The sequence below is a fragment of the Sinohyriopsis cumingii genome, chromosome 8 (assembly GCF_028554795.1).
Source record: "Sinohyriopsis cumingii isolate HCF-2022 chromosome 8, ASM2855479v2, whole genome shotgun sequence".
NCBI lineage: Eukaryota > Metazoa > Mollusca > Bivalvia > Unionida > Unionidae > Sinohyriopsis > Sinohyriopsis cumingii.
Window position 1 is genome coordinate 89504342 of NC_142968.1, and position 23031 is coordinate 89527372.

At 35.9% G+C, this 23031-nt stretch overlaps 1 protein-coding gene across 2 annotated transcripts in view; it reads right to left on the reverse strand.

The window, feature by feature from the left end:
• Positions 1-17428, reverse strand: part of LOC149794112 (bifunctional coenzyme A synthase-like) — a 50111-nt gene extending 32683 nt beyond the window's left edge. The window contains exons 1-4 of one of the 2 annotated variants that reach the window (XM_089968091.1): positions 17275-17428; positions 13760-14442; positions 11996-12351; positions 4196-4316 (exon numbers count right to left, since the gene is read on the reverse strand). In XM_089968091.1, coding sequence (XP_089824217.1) covers positions 4196-4316; positions 11996-12351; positions 13760-14405 — 1123 coding nt within the window. In that variant the 5' untranslated portion in view covers positions 14406-14442; positions 17275-17428. Of the gene's footprint in view, positions 1-4195; positions 4317-11995; positions 12352-13759; positions 14443-17265 lie in introns of both variants that reach the window. The other variant, XM_089968090.1, reaches the window with a different exon arrangement.
• Positions 17429-23031: the final 5603 nt, after the last annotated feature.

Genomic DNA, 23031 nt, shown 5'->3' on the forward strand with positions numbered 1-23031 from the left:
GATGCATTCCTTTCAGTGCAGATGCTGCATTTAATTTTTAACATTATTTATGGAAAGAACCACCCGCCTCCCCTCCTTCCACCATGTTGTTCGTTTAGGACATTTCTTGCATAGCATACCATTCCAGCTCTGTTCTAGGGGCCCTTTATCAAATCGGCTAATGCTATTGTCATTGCCAGGTTTTATGCATGTACAGCTTTGCCTTTGACCCCCAATTTGTGTCAGTACTTAAATGTACTCAACTATTATGCCCATACACTTCATACCTGCTTCCTATGGTGCATGTATGGAGTATCAGCTGATGTCTGCTATCATAGCAATCCTCAGGATCAGACTTATCGAGTTTTGGTTATTAGTGTCCCTATATACCTTGTAACAGCCCCTTGTGGCTCCACATACAGGTGACAGACACTCTTCACAACCCTACAAAATCCCCCAAGTCTCTCTTCCTGAGATATTCCTATAGAAACAATTCAGAGCTTGGCTGGTGCAGTGTGCTGTGACAGGATTTGCCCCAATTATGCCAAAGATTATTTATATTTACAATAAAGTTTATACTGAACCTATGTATTGTGTGTTATTTAAATTTCATTTTAAAATCATAGATTATAAATTCTGCTTCAGAAGCTATTAGCATTTTCCACCCATAGAAACTAGATTTTCCTGAGTCAAAGTCACAGGCATTCAGCAATCTTGAAATGACAACATTATTAGAAGCATACCAGTTAGTTCATTCATTAGTAAATACCTTGATTAGCAATTACAGCTAAAATCTCGCAAGAAATAATGCAGTCTCCTCATCTAAATCCTATAGTCGCTTATATGTACAGTATACAGTTAACCTATCGAGTGTAATCTATCACAATATACAATATATAATCATTCAAATGTACCACTGAATAAACATTGATTTCTACTTCATGCTGCAGTGATCTGTAATGAGCTTCTGTGTAGTCTAGGATGGATATACATGTAGCCTAGGATGTATATACATGTAGTCTAGGATGTATATACATGTAGTCTAGGATGTATATACATGTAGTCTAGGATGTATATACATGGAAAAGTCTATATGGCCATGTGCTAAACACAATATTTAACCCACTAAATTACCTTTAACCACAAAATTTCAAGAAAAGTCACAGACTCAAGTAGTACAGGTCTAAGAGACCATATATTTGCAATAAGGGTGAAGAACATAGGCCATATACAAAATATGTATGGTCCTGGTTACATGGAAAAAAATTAGGGTAAGTAAGTCGATATATAACCTATAAAAAATAAGCATTGTTCAAATCCTGAATGTAATCTTGATAATAGCTACATCCCTTTTTTATTTTTTTCTCTCCTGAATTTCGTTTTTGCTTTTAAAAAATAAATGAATGGTCAGCTGGAAAAAAATGGGTAAAAAGTCAGGTCACCATGGAAAATAACCGAGTATGTCAGGTAACCACCATACACACTTTTTTAGTTGGCCTTATCAAAATTAATCATCTCCACAAGTTTCATGAGTCTAGGTAAGATAGAATGCATACAGCATGCAAAACATGTGTTATAATGAGATAAACAAGGAAACATCACCAAAACCACTAAAGATCAAATTTTAGGTCAAGCCACTTTTGTTGGTTTTAGTGGCACTTATAAATAATTATTGGCTATATCATACAGAGGAAATGGAAACCAAGTACCTTTCAGAAAAGCACACCAAAGCAGCTAACCTTGGCTGGTTTAGGCAGGTACTGAACACACAACCTTTGGATTAAAAGTCAGACTGTCAACCAAATGAGCTACTGTGGCTCCCTTAAACCTCATGTAAGCCAAGCTTGGTGTGATACTACAAGAAATCCATATCAACATCAATTCCATGATTGTCACATGTACAACTGTCTGAGAAATGAAAATAAAACAGAAAATTTAACCCAAATCAAGACTATCAAGATAAATCCCCGAACCAAGTTTCATCATTTTAAATATTATATACATAACATTCCAAAAAGCCTTGTGGTCATGAGTTAGACATAAAAATATAACCTAAGCCAGTAAAATCTGAAATGTAAGTCACAGAGATCTTCATTTTGTAATGGTCCAGTACTGTCAGAGATGTACACAATCATCTATCTGAATGATTCTAACATAAATAGTCAAAACATAACATATAACTGAAGTCAATGAAGTTGAAATATGGATCACAGTAACCTAGTCTTCTGATCTGGGTGTAGTACTCATCAAGTTGCAAACCCTTACCAATTTTCATGATTCCAGTTATAAAAGTATGTACACAAAAGCAGAATGTAAGTTACCAACTTTCTTTTGCTGTATGGTACAGCACTAATGGGGATGCATACAATCATCTATTTCCAGTATGAACAGTGCTTAACTTGAGTCAGTGAAGCATGAACTATGGGCCACAGGGACCCATTTTTCTACAAAAGATGTAGTACTCATTAACACACATCCACTAATGAAATTGATTCTTGGATGAATATTATATGTGTCTAATGCAAAAAGCCTATATGGTCAAGAGCTAAAAAATAGAACTTAACCCTTTACCTCATACAGCATAATTACAAAGTGCAGCGCGCTATAAATAGAACACCTGTTACCTAGTCGCATAGGCCTGCCTGTGAACTATTAGGCAATGTAGTGTATGTTACATTTAACAGCAATTTTAACCATTTTACATTTTTGCTACACATATATTATATGTGGAAAAATTTAAGAGTAAAGTCCAATTGTCATAGCTGTGTAATTGTTTTTCACAGAAGAATTTTTTTATGTGCATTAAAATCTTGAGAGAACTCATTCATCATCATGTCACTGAGGCCGCGTGACCAACCGTAGCTGTCCTTTCTCATACTCGAAATTTACATGTTTTTTGTCTGCGTCTACATCACTAAGTCATCTGAATTTGATAATTTATAAAAACTAATTGCTGCCTACATCAATATCAGAGCCTTTACCAAAGTTATTGAATCTTTCATAGTTGTGATTCTAATCGTGAAAACTTTGTAAGTACTGAATGAAATCCACGACCGCCATTTTGGAGAGTGGAGATTTACGCCCCAGTTACTTTAAATAGCAGATATCGACCAGTGCATAAACAGTGACCACGTGATCTGACGTAATTGACATTCGTAGAAATGAATGTAGTATCTAATAGGGGGTTTTGCCCCGAAGGTGGCGCTACAAAAACCAGCTCAAAATGGCTGATGTTTACAGCAGGTGTCAAAAGGTGCTTCCAAGTGAATGGAGTACAGGCATCCAAAGATGCTTGCATGAGGTAAAGGGTTAAATAAACTCGTAAAATGTCAATACAGTCCACAGTGACCTTCTTTTATTATAAGGGTATGGTACTAATATAGATGCATACAGTGATCTAGTTTGAAGATTCTGGCATGAAGAGAGCTTGAGAAATCAACTCAAAATACAAGATTTAACTAAAGTCAGTAAAGCACAAAATTTAGGTTAAAGTGATCTGTTTTGTATGATGTGGATATGGAACTCAATAAGATGCGTCCTCTCATCAAATATAATAATGTCAAGTATAACAGTATGTATATTAGATGCAAATTCCTGAGATAAATGCAAACGCTTAACTAAGAATGTACAACCAAAATATGTGTACAAAGAATGTGTACAAAATATGTGTACAAAGTATGTGTACAAACTACATGTATGTGACCTTATTCTCGTCCCCAGGGAGTACGTGCTATGAAACTTGTTGCCTAGGAAGAAAGACTGGTTTATATGCAATCAGGCTGTACAAATACATATGCTGTTAAATTTGCCGATGCTGATGCCAACACCAACACTGGGACTAGCACAACAGTTAACCTCTACTTTATAGAGGTAAGCTTATGAACAATGATACGAATGAACAAAGATGTCATAAAGTATGTAATTTCAAATTGTGCATCATTGTATTATGCTGTGATGTCTTAAGACAACGTTTTACCACTGATGCAAACAACAGATGTCAATATGGTCCTGCCAAACTTTAAGCAGTTTCCCATGAATGGCCACAACAGCTATTATATGCTTAATGTTTCACCAGATAATTTTTTAAGAAATGTGCCAAGTGAAATTACGAAAAATAACAGAATAAATCTTGCTTTAAATTGACAGAAACAGATTTTATGTCTATAATAAAGATATATAGTTGGATAATTGTTAGAAGAAGATTCACTGTATATACCCAGCTTGTCACAGTCCACAACAGCAGCTCCCAGCTTCTCCAGACGTTGGCACACAGAGGTCTTGCCACTAGCAATGCTGCCAGTCAAACCAATCACGTAGGGATGGGTAGAAAGCTCTGGCTGTAACAATAAAATGCATTTACTAATTTACTGATAACCTTAGCACAAAATTTCTGGACACATTTCTATGATATAATGTAAGATCTGTCTTTTCAGTACCAACTGGCAGATAGTTCTAGGTATTTGTTAAGCAAATTTTAACTAACTAAGGCTAAAAAACAATCACAATTTAATGTCATAACGAAAACAATCACTAAAACTGATGTCATAACAAAAAGCATCAATAACTGATATCATAACAAATGTCTTTTAAAAGGACTGATGTAGTACTGGCTGAAAAGAATTTCCATGAATATAAGACAAACGTTTCTTCTGCCCTTTAATTCTTCTTAACTGCTGAGTTTTGAAACATCTGTTCTTGCAGAGCTCCAATGTATCAAATTTGGTATATAAAAAAATATTTTTTCCAATGTTTGAGTTAACATGTTTACAAGATTGCTGTAACTGCAGCAGAAACTGTTCTGTCAGCTTTTGACATTGAATTTGATATCCTGGATAGTAAATCAATGAACTTCTCAAGCAATAAGTACATGCTATGTTTGGTTCAATCTATCATTATCACTTTGGGGTTTTTAAAAAAGTTATTTAGGTAAGTGGCATTATTCTATGCATTTATCACATATATCCCAAAACTTGATTTGACAACAAATGAAGATGCTCCTTAAATGGTGGAAAATATTTATATTATGACAGGCATTGATTTGTCAACTGTTTTAATAAGGTATATCAAAGAATCGCTTGAAACTCAAAGGGTTGAGCAAAATGGTCAACAGCTGATCAAAAGCAGTCTCAGGTTGAAACTGCCGAAGAGCTACTTGCCAAATACGAAAAGAAAGACCAGAGACATTTGAATGAGATTGTCACTGGTGATGACACTTAGATTTACCTTTATGAACCCAGCTCAAGAGAAAATAATAAAGTCAGGATCAGAGAAAACAATCCATAACCAAAAATAGCTAGATGAAGTCACACTTTCAAGAGAGTTTTGTACACATTATTTTCCAATGCAAAAGGACAGATCATCCAGGAACCTTGCCTGGCTGCCAGTGTCAATGGACATTTTTATATTTCCAAAGTCTTGCCAAATGTTGTGGAACTCTTCTAAACTATCCGTCTGTGCACCAGTACAAGAGGCATCCATCCACTTCATGACAATGCACCAGTACAAGAGGCATCCATCCACTTCATGACAATGCATCAGTACAAGAGGCATCCATCCACTTCATGACAATGCACCAGTACAAGAGGCATCCATCCACTTCATGACAATGCACCAGTACAAGAGGCATCCATCCACTTCATGACAATGCACCAGTACAAGAGGCATCCATCCAATTCGTGACAATGCACCAGTACAAGAGGCATCCATCCAATTCGTGACAATGCACCAGTACAAGAGGCATCCATCCACTTCATGACAATGCACCAGTACAAGAGGCATCCATCCACTTCATGACAATGCACCAGGACAAGAGGCATCCATCCACTTCATGACAATGCATCAGTACAAGAGGCATCCATCCACTTCATGACAATGCACCAGTACAAGAGGCATCCATCCACTTCATGACAATGCACCAGTACAAGAGGCATCCATCCACTTTATGACAATGCACCAGTACAAGAGGCATCCATCCACTTCATGACAATGCACCAGTACAAGAGGCATCCATCCACTTCATGATAATGTACCAGTACAAGAGGCATCCATCCAATTCGTGACAATGCACCAGTACAAGAGGCATCCATCCACTTCGTGACAATGCACCAGTACAAGAGGCATCCGTCCACTTCGTGACAATGCACCTGCATGTAAATGTGAGAGACTTCCTGAAGAAGCACAGCATCCAAACTCTGCCACTTTACAGCCCTGATTTCCTTCCAAGTGATGTTTGGCTTCCAGTATCACAAACTCACTGAAGGGCCAATTATTTGAACACTGTCATGCAGTTAGAAGTGCAGTTTTCCAGTGTATAATCATTACCAAAAAGTGAATATATTAATCAGACTGGGAAAGTGTATAGAGGTCCATGGGGATTACTTTGAGGGGATGCACTGATATACTTTTCATTAATAAAGAACTTGGTTGTACAGGACACTAACATTCAAAAATTTTAAATACACCTCATAGTACTATATTGTGTTTCAATGAAATAAACCATAGCAATAAGACCAACCATTCTGGAAAAGAAGCCATACCAACATTTTCAGGATATCCATCAAGACTATTTCATTCAGTCTTTTAATGAAAACCCTATGGCACTATTACTATCAATTCTAAAGAATTAGGCCATATTGTATGTCCAAGGAGTGTCATTTTCATTTACAACAAACTTCATAAGAAGTCTCTTAGTGGAAAAACATGATATAATTATACATTAAAATGAATAGCCATAACAAAATATTCAAAGTGACCACTATGGAGGGCATACTAAAGTCATATTGGCACCATTTTTACCTAGGACCAACCAGGCATCATAAGAACTCATTGATGACAAGCCTTGTTGGTAAGACCATCCATTAGGACAGAACTGAAATAATAGGAATTTCAAGATGGCAACCGCATTGGTATACTGGACAACAGATCTGCACCTTTTCATTTAGGTCCAACTAAATTATGTTCAGAGCTGAATAAACTTGTTCCAATACTTGACCTCTTTACTTCATTTTGTTGCGATGACTTACAAAAGTCATACTTATGTATTTCTTGACTGTAATCAGAACCAAGTAATTCTTCATAAAGATGTGTCACCATTTAGTTTTGTACAATGTAAAATTGCCCATATTCATTTGAGCATTTCTGTTGTCACACTCTGTAACTTTAAAGGTGTTATGTATATTTGATTTAATTTAATTGTTTGTAAGTTTTAAAATCTTTTTATTTCTAATTTCATTACATGTCGAAATAATGTAGCATTGTTTACTAGGAACTCAATCTTTTTTCAGAAAACAATTTGACCTTGACTCTTCAGTTGTAAACACCTAAAGCTGACCAGTTCCCGACCTTTATTTAGAAATTAATGAGAGAAGTAAACAACTTTTTATTTTTATCCTATTCTTAGAATAAAATGATTGGTTTTTGTCAAGGTCTTACTGGGACTATGTGCTTTATATGTAAATACTTCTTGAAGGTTCTGGAAAACCCAGGTTGACCACTCAGTCAGTATAAACAGCAAAAGCAAAGGTTTCAAGATGACCACAAAATTGTGGCCATATTGGATGTACAAGCCAAATTATATTCAGCTAGGACCAACTAGAGTATTAAACCTTAGAATGAATGTGTGTGTGTGTGGGTGTCACGTTTAACCTTAGAATGAATGTGTGTGTCAAGTTAAATCTTAGAATGAATGTGTGTGTGTTTGTCAAGTTTAACCTTAAAATGAATGTGTGTGTGTGTGTGTGTGTGTGTGTGTGTGTGTGTGTGTGTGTCTCAAGTTAAACCTTAGAATGAATGTGTGTACTGGATGTGTGTGTGTGTCAAATTTAACCTTAGAATGAATGTGTGTGTCAAATTTAACCTTAGAATGAATATGTGTGTCAAGTTTAACCTTAGAATGAATGTGTGTGTGTCAAGTTAAACCTTAGAATGAATGTGTGTGTCAAATTAAACCATAGAATGAATGTGTGTGTGTCAAATTTAAACTTAGAATGAATGTGTGTGTGTGTCAAGTTTAACCTTAGAATGAATGTGTGCGTGTATCAAGTTTAACCTTAGAATGAATGTGTGTGTATGAAGTTTAACCTTAGAATTAATGTGTGTCAAGTTTAACCTTAGAATGAATGTGTGTGTCAAATTTAACCTTAGACTGGGCAATCCATAAAATAGTTTAGGAGGAGCAGCAATAACAAACCCCTACTAACAAACTGACAAGAGGTCATAGCATTAATTCTTCTGGTCTATGACCGGTAGAGCTAAATAATGAATACATGTAATTAGAGCTGAAAAGAAATCAAGGTAATTTTATATATTTCTGTGTTCTTAAATATTTTCTATTAACTTTATGGTATATCAATGCTTTGGAAATCAAGTCCAACATAACACTGATTTTAATAAGTTTTACAGGTATAATTACCTTGCAAATAAAACCATAACATGACACTGTATGGTCAAGAAACATGATGTATAGTACAGATACTGAGGCAATCATTCAGTTATAAGTTTTTTACATATCCAATATATAAACTTTTCACTTGTGCTTTATGGCTATCCAGTGTTTAAAAAACTGGGCAAACATAAAGAACAAACAAGCTTAATCAATGATACCTCTTATGATCATCCAACAAAAACGCAATGTGTAAAATTGGCTTTGTCATCCTTTAATTATGCATAGGTTTGTCAGCAACACCTTTATTGATTATCTGGCAAAGCAACAATCTGTGTACTAAACCTAATGACTATTTAGTTTCACTTTGTTCATGTGTTTATTTGACAATTTAGCAGATAAACAACTCAAAGACAATTTGATATAATGATATTTAATACATTCCATGACCAATATTCAGAGTATATGATGGCCAAAACCTTTGATCTGCCAGACACGTCAAGCAAATATAATAATTTCAGGACTACTGATTCTCTACCACAAAATTGTAAATATTAATCACTTTTGTTCAATATTTCTGTTGAATATGCATTATTTTAAGTTGGTAACTGTGTCAACGAAGACAAGTTTTGCACACATACCCCTTATAATGTATAGCAAAGTGGATACACATGCAATATGGTTACTGCAAAATATGGTTCATATCATAATGGTATTTTGTGTATACTGACCACTGTTTTATAGCAAGGTTTCAATGGATGTCAACAGAGATTTTTTTAAAAGCTATCACATCTACAAATTATTTCATGAGATAAAATACATTTTGTACAAAATGCTACTCTGTTAAATAAATGCAATGTTAAACTTTAATTATTCAATTTGTACAATAGAGGAGAAAATCATAGACACAGTTACCTTTTTGCGCACTTCTGTTTTGTTAAATACTGCTTAGCAATAATGGATTTCACAAAATATTCTGGCAATACATAGTAAAATTAACAAAACCTGAAATTTTTGCAGATGGATTGATACCTAATGGTCTCTGGGTTTAACTATTTAGTACCTATAATATTTGGATTTAAATGTTTAGTACTAAATGATATTTGGATCTAAATGTTTAATGCTAAATGATAGTTGGACTGAAATGTTTAGTACCTAATGATATCTGAATTTAAATGTTTAGCACCTAATGATAGTTGGATTGAAATGTTTAGTACCTAATGATATTTTGATTGAAAAGCTTAGTACCTAATGATATTTGGATTGAAATGTTAGTACCTAATGATAGTTGGATTTGAATGTTTAGTTCCTAATGATATTTGAATTGAAATGTTTAGTACCTAATTATGATATTTGGATTGAAATGTTCAGTACCTAATTATGATATTTGGATTGAAATGTTTAGTATCTACTTATGATATTTGGACTGAAATGTTCAGTACCTAATTATGATATCTGGATTGCAATGTTTAGTACCTAATGATATTTGGATTTAAATGTTTAGTTCCTAATTATGATATCTGGATTGAAATGTTTTGTACCTAATTATGATATTTGGATTGAAATGTTTAGTACCTAATTATGATATTTGGATTGAAATGTTTAGTACCTAATTATGATATTTGGATTGAAATGTTTAGTACCTAATTATGATATCTGGATTGAAATGTTTAGTACCTAATTATGATATTTGGATTGAAATGTTTAGTACCTAATTATGATATTTGGATTGAAATGTTTAGTACCTAATTATGATATTTAGATCTATTATATGCTACAGCTGTCAGTCACTGATTAGCACAGTTAACAGCAATCGACATTATCATGAAAAAAAATTGCTCATTAGTATTAAATCAGCAAACTAGAAATACATACAAACAAAATAATGATCCAGGCAGGAAAAATATAAATTTAAAACAAAACAAGGACTGTGTTTCTAATTAAGAAAAATATTGCTTCATCTCATCATTTGCAACCAAATTTCAATACTGTATACAATTTCTATACTGTATTCTATACTGTATACAATTTCTAAGCTGTATATAATTATGCATATTCTTTTCATAAATATAATTTTTAAGTGTTTACTTCTTTGCTTTAGATTTTATTCTAAATAAAAACATTACAATCTCTCCATATTTTTGCTGATTTCCCTTCACAGCAGAAAACAGTAATGATGTTTCAGCCGTATGTAAGGAAAGATAACTGCATCCCACAAATGATGTCACTGCTGAGTTTCTCTGTAAGACCCATGATATACCAGTTTTCTCAATTAATTTTAATCAACAAGTCATTATCTCACATCAATATTTTTGGAAAACTCTAATTGCAGATTTTATAATATTTCTCTTTATGGATGTTTCTCTCCAAAATCTGTACAAGGAAGATAATTTGGGCAACTTTTATACTTTTAATAACTACAATTATTGAAGTTTTCATTTAGCAATTTAGCAAGTCAAAGACATTCATTTATACAATGAACACAAACTCTGCATAAAGGTAAATATATTAATATAGATATCTACTTCATTTACCAATCTATTACTGTAAAAGATTATTCCTAAATCAACAACAGATGGTGCCACAGAATCTCCAGAAAGGAATCAGTGGCATACTAAATTTTATGCTGCTTTTCAGTGAGCTCTTTTCACAATTCACATGCAGACTTTCAGTACAAAGTCATGACCTGCATGTCAGGTGCACAATCAAAACACAGAAGTCAAATGTGTGACCTTGACCTCAAAGTGGAGAGCAGGCATGTTGCTGAACAAATTGTCCTTAGCTTCATTGGATTCAGCCAATGAATAAACAAAATCCATTACATGATTAAGGAAACACAAGCAAATGAAAAAACTAAAAAAAACAAAAAACATACTGCAAACTGACTATGACCCTAACCTTGACCTCAAGGTGAAGGAGATGCAGCATGAATTAACTTAGCTTTATAATGTTTCATTCCAGGTGTGAAGAAACTTCATCAGGGAATTCAGGAAATATGTATACAAATGACAAACACTTAAAGCTTTAATGCACATTTTCTAAAACAGTGAACTTGACCCGAAGATCAAAGGGTAAGGGTGCATTTCACAGAATAAATAGTCTTAGTTTCATAATGATTCACCAAGGAACGAAAAATATCAATCTAAGAATTTAGTAAATTTACCCCATGAAAACAACTAAACACAAACCTTGATGCAGAATTTCTACATATGTCGCCATGACCCTGAGGTCAAAGAAGCAAGCATGCATGTCACCTAATGAATCATTTTAACGTCATGATGATTCATTCCAAGCAAGATGAGAATCTATGAAAGAGTTGAGGAAATATATGCAAATGAAAAACTTTTGAAAATAATTCATTGTTGAATCTGACACAACTGCTGTCATAAGTAAGTGACAGTATGTCTCACTTCCCACTAAAATTGGTTCGAGAAATTTCTGCAATTTTAAATAATCTGAAAAGTGTGATTTGCCCTTAATCCTGGTTCTGATATAGACTACTATGACCGGTCAACCATCTAAAGTCAGTTTTGTTCTGAATCATTGCTTTGTACATTTTGTTATAATTGTTGTAAATTCAAGACACATAATGATGAAATAAAAATAGCATGAAGCTTGTATATTATAGCAATTTACCCTTGGAGGAGGCTGACGCAAAAGCATGCCAAGGAGGCGCTTCCGAGATGTGGATGAACTTATCTTCTCCTCTTCGTACTGCAAGAGTCGTGAATCATCCTCCATCAGTTCTATTACATATTCATCCAGCCTTGACATACTTCGCTTTTCTCTTTCTTGATTTATGAGTTCTCCTCCTTTCTTGGTTTCCTCACTGATGACAATGCATTCTAACTTGGAATCTTTAACTGTTGGTCCAAAAACATCTTCTATTGGTACTATGTTATATGTTAGACTAGATTTCACATCAGTCAAAAATTCCTCCACAGCTTTCTGTCTATCATCAATAGACTGAATCAATTCATGCAATATTTTTTCTGCAAATAAACAAAAAAAAACATAATAATAAAGTTTGTTTCTTTCTCATAAGATGTAAACAAAGAAAACATCAAAATCTCACAAATTTCAAAAGTAAAAATTAGAAATAATGATTGCACGATACCTTAATAAAATGTTACAAGGAAAAGATTTACAAAACTAAAGAAGAATTTTAAAATATTGCACACATACTATGGACAAAATTTATATAAAATGAAATTTACCATCCTAAGTGAAATTTGAACATTCAAGTCTGTAGTTTCCAAATGATAAAGGTAACCCTGTACATTAAGAATCTGCATATTACTTTAAAATACACAGCATTTTACAGTCACTCATCTCTTCTTGATAGCTCTAAGTGACAGTTTTCATCCAACTAACAGACCATCCCACATCAAAGCTGTGATAGCAGATCCAACTAAAAGACCATCCCACATCAAAGCTGTGATAGCAGATCCAATTAAAAGACCATCCCACATCAAAGCTGTGATAGCAGATCCAACTAACAGACTATTCCATATCAAAGCTGTGATAGCATATCCAACTAACAGACCATTCCATATCAAAGCTGTGATAGCAGATCCAACTAACAGACCATTCCATATCAACACTGTGATAGCATATCCAACAGACCATTCCATATCAAAGCTGTGATTGCAGATCCAACTAACAGACCATTCCATATCAACGCTGTGGTAGCAGATCCAACTAACAGACCATCCTACATCAAAGCTGTGACATAGCAGATTCTTTATAATGGTAATAGTATGTAATAAAAGAGGAACAAACCTAAAATGACAACAGTCATCAAGGATTAAACCTGGTAATTCTGTTTCATTATCAGGTGAACACACTAAATGGCTACATGGACCAGACCAGCTTGGCTGTTTAGTAAGTGGCCTATTATATATAACACGACTTCTTGGTATTACTCCACAACATTCAATCTCAAATTCCACACAAAAACTCCAACTCCACAAAGCAGTTAAAACACTAGCATACAATTCAGGCACCACCAGAAAAAAAGTGTTCTTCATTGGACCAATGTAACAGGACAAAGTATAGCTGTCATGAAGGATCAAACCCACTACACCTGCTTCACATTCGGGCACACATACCACAAGGCTAAAGGTTGTGGTCCTGCTTGCCTCATTAAGCAAGAGGTCTGCTATACACTTAACCATTATACAATCCTCCATGTTAATGTGTGAATCAACCCTGAATCTCACCAAAATTCCACATCAAAATTATTAGAAACATTCCTCATGACAGCACCATCTACTGAGGACAAGTCAAGACACCAAAAATAGCAGGAATAGAGAGTTCAATCCTTGACAACACGTATTTTTTTTAGTCTGTGTCCCTTACTCCTACAGCACTAGTTCATTTAACTAAATTGCAACTTACTCTGGTTCATGGCTTGCACAGTGACTCCAACTGTTAATGAGTTTTGACTCAGAAGAGCCCCTTCACTTAGCAGCACTTTGTGTCCTGTATGTAACCTGTCAAATGTCCCACCAAGAACTGTATGGCAATACGTCTTTATAAGCTCGTCTTCTGCTTCTTTCTCTGTAACAGCATGTAATCCATCATTTGCAACCCATGAGCCAATTAATTTAAATTCCACACTTTTCCCAAGCATAAATGACTTCTGTATGCATTTAAAGAGATCGTCATTGCTAGAATTTACTCCAGCAAATGACTTGCTGTCTTGGTCAATAAATACGATATCACAGTGGTTGTGGAGACTGTAAGTCAAATTCTGTAGTGGTCTGTTTGATACGTGATTGAGCAAGATCCTCACATCAAGATTATTGCAGAGACTTGCACTTTTGCTGTAAAATTCTTTTATAAAACTCCTGACACATGTCGTGTAAGGAACCTGTTCTAGATGAAAGTTGGTGAAATCTAGAACTGCCCTGGGAGTCACTGGTTGAATGTGAACATAAAGAGTATTTTGGATTAGTTTTTTAATGCTAGTGAGGTAGAGTGGGATTCTGTTTCTAGACGCCAGCAGTGGCTGGGTCACTATTAATAAACCTGTCTGGAACATCTTCAAGGCTTTCAGCTTACAACACAGTCAGTCAAGTCTGAAAAAGTAATTAAACACAAATTAGAAGATATTAACAAACAGCTACACAAACATATTTACAATGCAGAAACAATATAAAGCAAGTAAATCCATTTTCTCTCTCCAACAGGGTCACTGCAGCCTTAGCAGGACAACATAAAATCAAATGTAACTTTGACCTCTGACCTTTTAACCATCTAATTTTTGTGTTCAACAAGAAATATGTGCAAACTCTAGTTTCAAGCAATGCATAGAAATAGAAGATATAGTTCTAACAAACAACTAACAAAATTATACCTCAAGAAAACCTACAAAATTTCACCCAATAACCTTGACCTTGGACCTTACAATTCTTCATATACAAAGATGTTTCATGAACATTAGTGAATCTGTCTCAGCATCAATGCTGCTATGTTAAACACCTTTACTTTGCCTGATGAAAATGTATCCATGGCAATAGTAGATTTTACTGGTACAGCCAAAACCCACTGCATTCATCTAACAATGTAAACTGTCCCAGTGACCTTTGACTTCTATATCTCAAGTAATAGTTCTTCTCCATAATACAGTTGCCAGCACATCTGATGCAAATGGTGATATTTCCCTTTAAACAAGACTCCCTTGAGGGAACAGATGCTCTCCTGGCTGAAAAGAATTCCCAGGAATTCAAGATAATACCATTTCTATTTTGAACTGCAAGGTATTGAAACCATCTTTGAAACTCTTCAGCAATATTGGGATTTTCAAATTAGCTGGTGTGGTAGACATAATGGATATTAACTTGGCACCATTTTCATTTAGGACCTACAAGAAATCATAAAGAGTCTTCTAGTGGAAACCCCATGTTGAAATGACTTTGCTGTTGAGCATCAGCATTAAGCTTTTCAAGATGGATGCCATAGTTTCCATATTCAATATCAGACTGGAACCATTTCCACTTAGTACCAACTCTTCATCATAATCATAATAAGTCTTTTGGTGAAGCACAATGTCGATATAACCAGTCATCAAGAAGTAGTGATAACAATATTTTATAAGATGGCCATTGTGGCAGTCATTTAATAAGTTTGATCAACACCATAGTCATTTATGACCAACCAGACTCCATAAAAAGTCTTTCAGTGAAAACATGACAATTCATTCAGGAGAAATAGTGATAATAAGATTTTCATAATGGCCACAGTACAGGCATATAGAATGTCTGAATGGCACCAATGATGACAGATGATGGATGACAGACAACAGACATTTCATAGCAGAGCTTAAAATGCTTTTAAAAAAGGTTTATACCAAATGGACAGATGTATGGATGAACATTTTTGCTATTTCTCAACTGCTACAAGATTCATCGTACATGAGGCAAACACCACAAACAATTCCAGCGATATATACCATTGACTTTTGACTCCAATAGGGAGCTGTCTCTGCCCATCCTTTACACAAAATAGCCTACCTATGAAGTTCGGGGTCAATGGATGAAGAAAATGGGTATTATCCTGCAGAAACCATGATAACAATAACCTTTATCTTTAATCTCAAAAATTAAGAAGAAACTCATTTTACTCATCTGCTCATTTAACTCATTTTACTCATCTGCTTTGAAGCTAAAGAAACGTTATTGCATTAAACATTACTTTCCATGCATACATAAACAACAATAACGCTAATTCCAGTGACCTTCACATTCTGCACACACCGAGATATATAAATAGAGAGCTTCTACCATTCTGAAACAATTCACTTATGATGTCTGACATGAAATGGGTTCAACACAATTCTTAGAGTTTGCAGAAAAATCACACATTGTAAGAACCTGGAACTTTTGTGCAGAAACTAAAACTAGCTGAGCTATTTAACCCATCCTTTGCTCACTAGAGTACTGCTTCTTTCCACGTGTGACCCTCTAATTAGTCTGAATCAATGAAAATTTGCTATGATGCAATTTCTTCTGTGGAAAGCAAACTCACAATGAAAGCTCCAGTGGCCTTGACCTCTGGATACAAATTTAATACTCTCTCATATCCCATGAGCAGTCTTCCTATTAAGCTGGCTTTTTAAAACAATTACCAGTTGCTTTATTCTGAAAATTAATGGGTTTAATTTTAGCAACACCAAGATTGAACCTTTTCATTCTCAAATCAGCAGCAAGCTGCACCCAACTAAAGTGGCCGATTATATTTGATGAGAACCTGATGCCAGAAACTGGTTTTATCATGGGGATCATAAATATCAATATGATCTCCACTAACCTTGACCTTTAAACCCCAAATCAACTGGCCTGTTCCTGTACCAAGACCAGTTCATCTGTGTGATTTATAAATACCAAAAAGATCATAACTCAAGCCATCCTGCAAAAACTACTTCAACTTCTGATAATTGCATTTATCCTGCAATGCCTTCCTCATACCTTTCCATTAAGTAAATATACAATATCATTATTATTTCCGATATTCCTGCGATTAAAACACTTAAGCCCTTATCATCACGAGTTAAATTTTCTGATGAAATGTCTCAACAAAGTCGTATGCAACTATAAAATACAAAATACTGTTACTGCAAAAATATAGGCTTAACTCGTTAAAATTACGTGTTTTGACGATCCATTATCGTTCCTAAAATAAAAACCTGCATCGAAAACTAGTGACAAAACGAAAATAGGTGCAATATATCACTTGTGCAATGGACTTTGTATAGTTATAACTAAATTTAAGGTCGATTTTAGGCACTCATCATTAGTATGTCAACCGCCCCTAACATTCAATTGATTGGGCAACATATTTCATGTCTGACTAATTTCCAGTATAAGTGTACCATAAATGATCATTCAACATGCTAAACCTACTCTTGTCACCTATTGTACCACTAGCCCCTCCCTGGTCCAACAGTGTCTTGCAGTGCACATCCGCGAGAAGAACCGGAAGTCCACAGCTAGAACCACTGCCAAACATCCACGCTGAGAACCAATTCAAGAGTATTTTCCCTTTATTAGCAATTGTACGAAGAAGAAGAACTAGAACAAAAAAGATTATGTGAGTGTGTGTAAATAGGATTTTTATCAACAAAAGAGATAATAAATGTGTTACCTCTGTCTCTTCAAGTAAAGTGAAATAACAATATTTCTTCGTGCACGGACTACTGTAATAAAGCGAAGGCATATGAAAACACACAACTCTCTCTCTCTCTCTCTCTCTCTCTCTCTCTCTCAGATTTGATATTTCAATTCAACATGACAAAGTCACCACATATGTTTCTTACGTTTACAAAGAACATTTCTTTACAAAATATTAACCTCAAAACTTATTTCTGCTACTAAATATGACATCATCAGTAACTCTCTCTCTCTCTCTCTCTCTCTCTCTCTCATACACACACACACGTCACACAGAGCAACAGTGAATCTCACAAATTTCTCTCTCTCTCTCTCTCTCTCTCTCTCTCTCTCTCTCTCATTTAGATACACTCGCGATATGAATTAAATAAGCGCACGAGCTACCGCACCTTAACAAAATTCAGGTGAAATTAAGGGACCTTTTGGAATCCTCGATTAATATGGGTAAATCATGACAACGAACAAACGATTTGTAGTACAATGGACGTAATTATAATTCGTATTGCAGTCTCCCTTACACCATCCTCACCTCGAACTAACCCCACTTCTTTCAGAATGTTTAAATTTCTTGATAAGTCTCGCATACAGATCTCAGAAGAAATGTCAAAGTTTCAGATCTCTATATCACTGTACAAATTCAGGACATTTTTTTGGGGGGGGGGTGTATTTTTAAAATCCTGTACCCATAATGTGTGGAATACGAGCATTTACATCAGCGATCATAACATTTTCACCAGTAACCAAAACAATTAAAGGCATTTTCTAGCAATACTCAAAATCATTCCTAAGTTTATTCAAATTCTGTGTCCATGATCAATCTAGTCAATCTAGGAACTTCACGAAGCGCTTTTACTCTGTCATGAGTAGTAAATGGGGTGAGATTAGCGACAATGGGAATTAGCATTACAGAGACCCCTGGGTCAGATTAGCGACAATGGAAATTTAACATGGCGAAAAATCGTGGGTCAGATTAGCGACAAGGGAAATTAACATGGGAATAAATCGTGGGTCACTCTAGCGACAAGGGGAATTTAACATGGAACTATAGTGTGGGTCTGTCTAGCGACAAGGGGAAATTAACATGGGGAATAGAGTTCGGGCTTCTGGGATTTTTTTTTTTTTTAAATTTTAATTTAAATTTAAATTTAAATTTAAAAAAGGGGTAGGCAATGGAAAGGCTATCTCTTTTCGAGAAATATGGCTGGCCCTGAAAAGGGCCTTTGGGTTTTCTTCTTCTGCTTCTAATTTCTTCTTTTTCTCCACCAAGTTCTTATTTTATCTCCAACACTCTTTCTCTTCTTCTCTTTCTTTTTCTCCTGCTCTTCTTTCTTCTTCTTCTCTTCCTCCTCTTCTTTCTTCCTCTTCTCATTTTCTTCTTCTTTTTCAATCTTTTCGTTCCATTTGCTTATTCTTATTCTTTCCTCTTCATCCTCCTTCTCCTCCTTTATCTCTTTCATGACACCACTAATCTTGTCCTTTACCTTTTTTAAGTTATTAATTTCCATCTTTACACGATGGGGACTATAGGAATAATGGTCTTCAACCAGTCTTATTAACATCTGCTCCATCATTCCTAAGTTGTCTAAAACGTCCTGTAATGTTTGTATTTTGTCCATTTGGTTAGAAGCCATCTTCTTTTTTTATTCTTTGCAGAATGGTTTGAACGACGAATACTATGGGTTCTTATACTTAAAGCGCGTAAGTGAAGGAAAACATCCCCCTAAAACGTAAAATTGATCTTACCTAGATCATGACCAAACAACGCCCGAACGTGAAGGAAAACATCCCCCTACTTTTTCATTTCATATAATAAAACCCAAACTATACTTTTTCATTTCATATAATAAAAACCCAAACTATACTCTCCACATACGCTAAGAAACAATAAACAAAATCCATAATCTACTATCCACACAATCTTACGTGAGCGCTTACAAAGCCCAAACTATACTCTTCACATACGCTAAGAACAATAAACAAATCCATAATCTACTATTCACACAATCGTACGTGAGCGGGTACAAACACAAACACAAACACACAAACACATACGCTAAGAACAATAAACTAATCCATAATCTACTATCCACACAATCGTACGTGAGCGCTTACAGAACCCTAACTATACTCTTCACCTACGCTAAGAAACAATAAAGAAACCCATAATCTACTATTCCCACAAACATACCTGAGCTCTTACAAGCACCAACACACAAACACATACCCTCACACTATCTTACAAAAGAGTTAGTGTTTATAATCACACTACTCTACCTACACACATTGGCAAATCGATCGTTATTTCTTTTCTAGAGTATTGGGTAGCCCTGAAAAGGGCTGTTTTTTTTTTGTTTGGAACTTCATGGACACCTGGTTAATGGTGGCACCTTCCAGGCCTGGCGCCGCATACACATCTTATCCCCCAATTACTTTTTACCTTTTGAGGGGAGAGAGCAGAGGCAGGATATGTCGCTTCAGAATCCCAATTTTCGCTCTCTGGGATTCTGAAATTTCTTCTTCTTCTCTCCTTTTCCTCCTCCTCCTCTTCTTTGCATCTTCTCTCCTCCCCTTTGTATCTTCTTTCCTCTTCTTTATATCTTCTCTCCTCCTCTTCTTTGTTTCTTCTTTCCTCCTCCTCTCTTATCCTTCCCTCCTCCACAATGGCTTCCGCGGCCAGTTCATTTAATATGCGTCTGGCATATTCCAGATGCACATGAAGTTCCAACAGTTTCTCCAGTCTCGTGTTCATTTTTGGTGTTGATCAATCAACAAGGGTAGCTGGACTGCCGAACGAGTTTCAATTTATAGTGAAAGCGCGGACGTGAACGAAAACATCCCCTAAAAACATAAAATTGATCTTACCTACATCATGACCATAAAACAACGCGCGGACCTAAAAGAAACACTCACTTTTTATGCTACCCATCACTATTTTAAAATTTTTTATAAATCACTTCAATTGACTATCCACATACGCAAAGCAATCCAATCTAACCCCAAATTTACACCTCAAACACCAAAAAAAAAAAGACATCATTTTAATCTACTATCCATACCAACTTACTTAACCACTTACAAACACAAACACACAAACACATACCCTCACATTGTTTTAAAAAAGAGTTAGTGATTATTTTCACACTACTCTACCTACACACATTGGCAAATCGATTGTTATTTCTTTTCTAGAGTATTGGGTAGCCCTGAAAAGGGCTGTTTTTTTTTTTGTTTGCTATGGCATTCTTTTTAGTTTCTAAGAATGCGATGTCCTCTGAGGATAGACTTTCTGGCGATAGGTCTGCTTCTTCGGAAAGAGAAGAAGAACTCTTTGGTGTCGATACGACAATCGACAAAGCCTCTGTCAGCTTCAGGTTGCTGCTGCTGCTCTTGTTGTTGTTGTTGCTGCTGTCTCTGAAGTCTGTACTTCTCTGTCCATTCTTCTTTTTCCCTGTTCATTTCTTCTCTGAAGAGCTCTTCTATCAGGTCTTCAGTGATTTTTAACATTCTCACATTCTCTATTTCTTCTGGCTTCGGTATCAGACTGTGTCTGACCCTATGCAAATTCACGTAGGCTTCGTTGAGTTTAGCTAGTTTGGAGCACATCTTCTTAGGAGGATGAGTCGACAATGGATGGTTAGACTGGAAACTGCCCCGGTTCTTAAAGTCAAAGCGCGGACGTGAAGGAAAACATCCCCCACACGGTTTTTGAGTCGCAACGTTCAGTGAGTGTCATGAGAGGGATAGTAAGAAATGAAAGAGCATCAATCCAACATTCTTATAGCTAAACAAAAGACAAAGGCATTTTTTTCAAAACACAACATTTTTTATTCAAAAATCACTTAACACTAAACAACAACTCTAACATTTTTAACAATAATCCAACAATATAACATCAAACAATTTTTTCAAAACACAACATTTTTTATTCAAAAATCACTTAACACTAAACAACAACAACTCTAACATTTTTTAACAACAATGCAACACTAAAAGTTTCTCCACTAGGTAAAGAGGGATAACAGTCTTCCATGGTTTCTAGTAATCTAGGATGACTTCTCTCAAACTGTTGATTTCTATGGTATTATCGAATTCTGCATACAGGATGACGTTCACCGTTTCATCAGGGTCTCGGTCTTTAAACTGAATTTCCACACGAATCTGGCCGGATTTTATAGGGTGGAAATGTCCCTCGTCGCTGCCTTGGTCTGGAGTGAAATCGAAAGCCCACAAAGCGTAGCCTCCTGCATAATCCTCGTACGTAATACCGTGACTGGTATTGGTTCCTAACTCTCCGGTGGCTTCGTACAAGGACAAGTACGATCTCAAGTAATTCTTCTTTTTAAAGTCAGGTTCGAAAGGTCGGGTACACAAGGTCTTGCCATCGCGACTGACTTCGATTTTGGACACGCCAAAGTGTTGAAAGTAGAAAGGATTTTTTTCGGCAGCTCCGTTGAAGGCTGTATTCTCGACGATACCAACGATCAAACGTTTGGGTAACTGTCATTGGAACAGATGATCTTCGATCATGGATCGCTGTCCCTTGGGAATGGTGAAGGTTTTCACTTCCACGCGTCGTATGGGATACTTGGCGGTCGTTCTGCTCAACGTCTGACTGATGTCGTTTCCCACTTTACGTAACACTTCCACACGGCGTACGTAGAGTCTGGCTTCTAGGATTTTGGTTTTGTAACCGTCACTATCAGCCATCAAATGGAAAGCGGCACTGCTACGATTCAGTCTCAGGCGGACATCCACCCCGTTCAGCAAATACTTTTCTTGCAACCACATGTCCAAATGCAAACGATCCATCAGTTCTAAACTTGTGTCGGCTCCCGTGATTCTCTTTCTTCGTTCTACAAATCCATCATTGTTGTCTTTCTTTTCATCAGTTTCCAATATTTCAAACTTGGTAGGTTCGTCAGCTTCCCATACCACACAGGCATTGAGATGAGTGTTCTTGGCATCTATTCCGTACGTCAAGAGATTTTCCAGGTAGGCACGATAAGGGTAAGTATCCATGCTGCTACTGACCAGTTTGTTATTCAAATACAAGTCCACTCCACTGAACAAGGAATGCATGAAATTGTTGACGGGAGCTACTGCTTCATCGTCTATAGCACCTCCAGTCTTATCTAGAATTTTGACTTTCAGGTACAAGTAACTGCTATTCAGATCGATGTAATCTTCGGGCTGTCCTTTGATTTCAAACTCGATGGGAGCGGAATCGGTCAGTGAGGAGACGGGGTGAAATTCCACCCACTGGGATTCTTGCATCGTCATCATCGTGGGGGGCATGGCAAACAGATCCAGTTCCGTCTTGGAACAAGCGCAAGATTCTCGGTGCATCATTTTTTTGTCTCTTTTCTCGATAATCGAAAACGTCTAAGTCTCGAACGGTTCTTCTTTTCTTGGCCTTTCTCGCTTGAAGTCTGGTGAAAGGGTGTTTTCTTCGTCGTCTCTTTCTGCCTTGTCCTTGCTGAATGCCTGACTCGGTAGCGT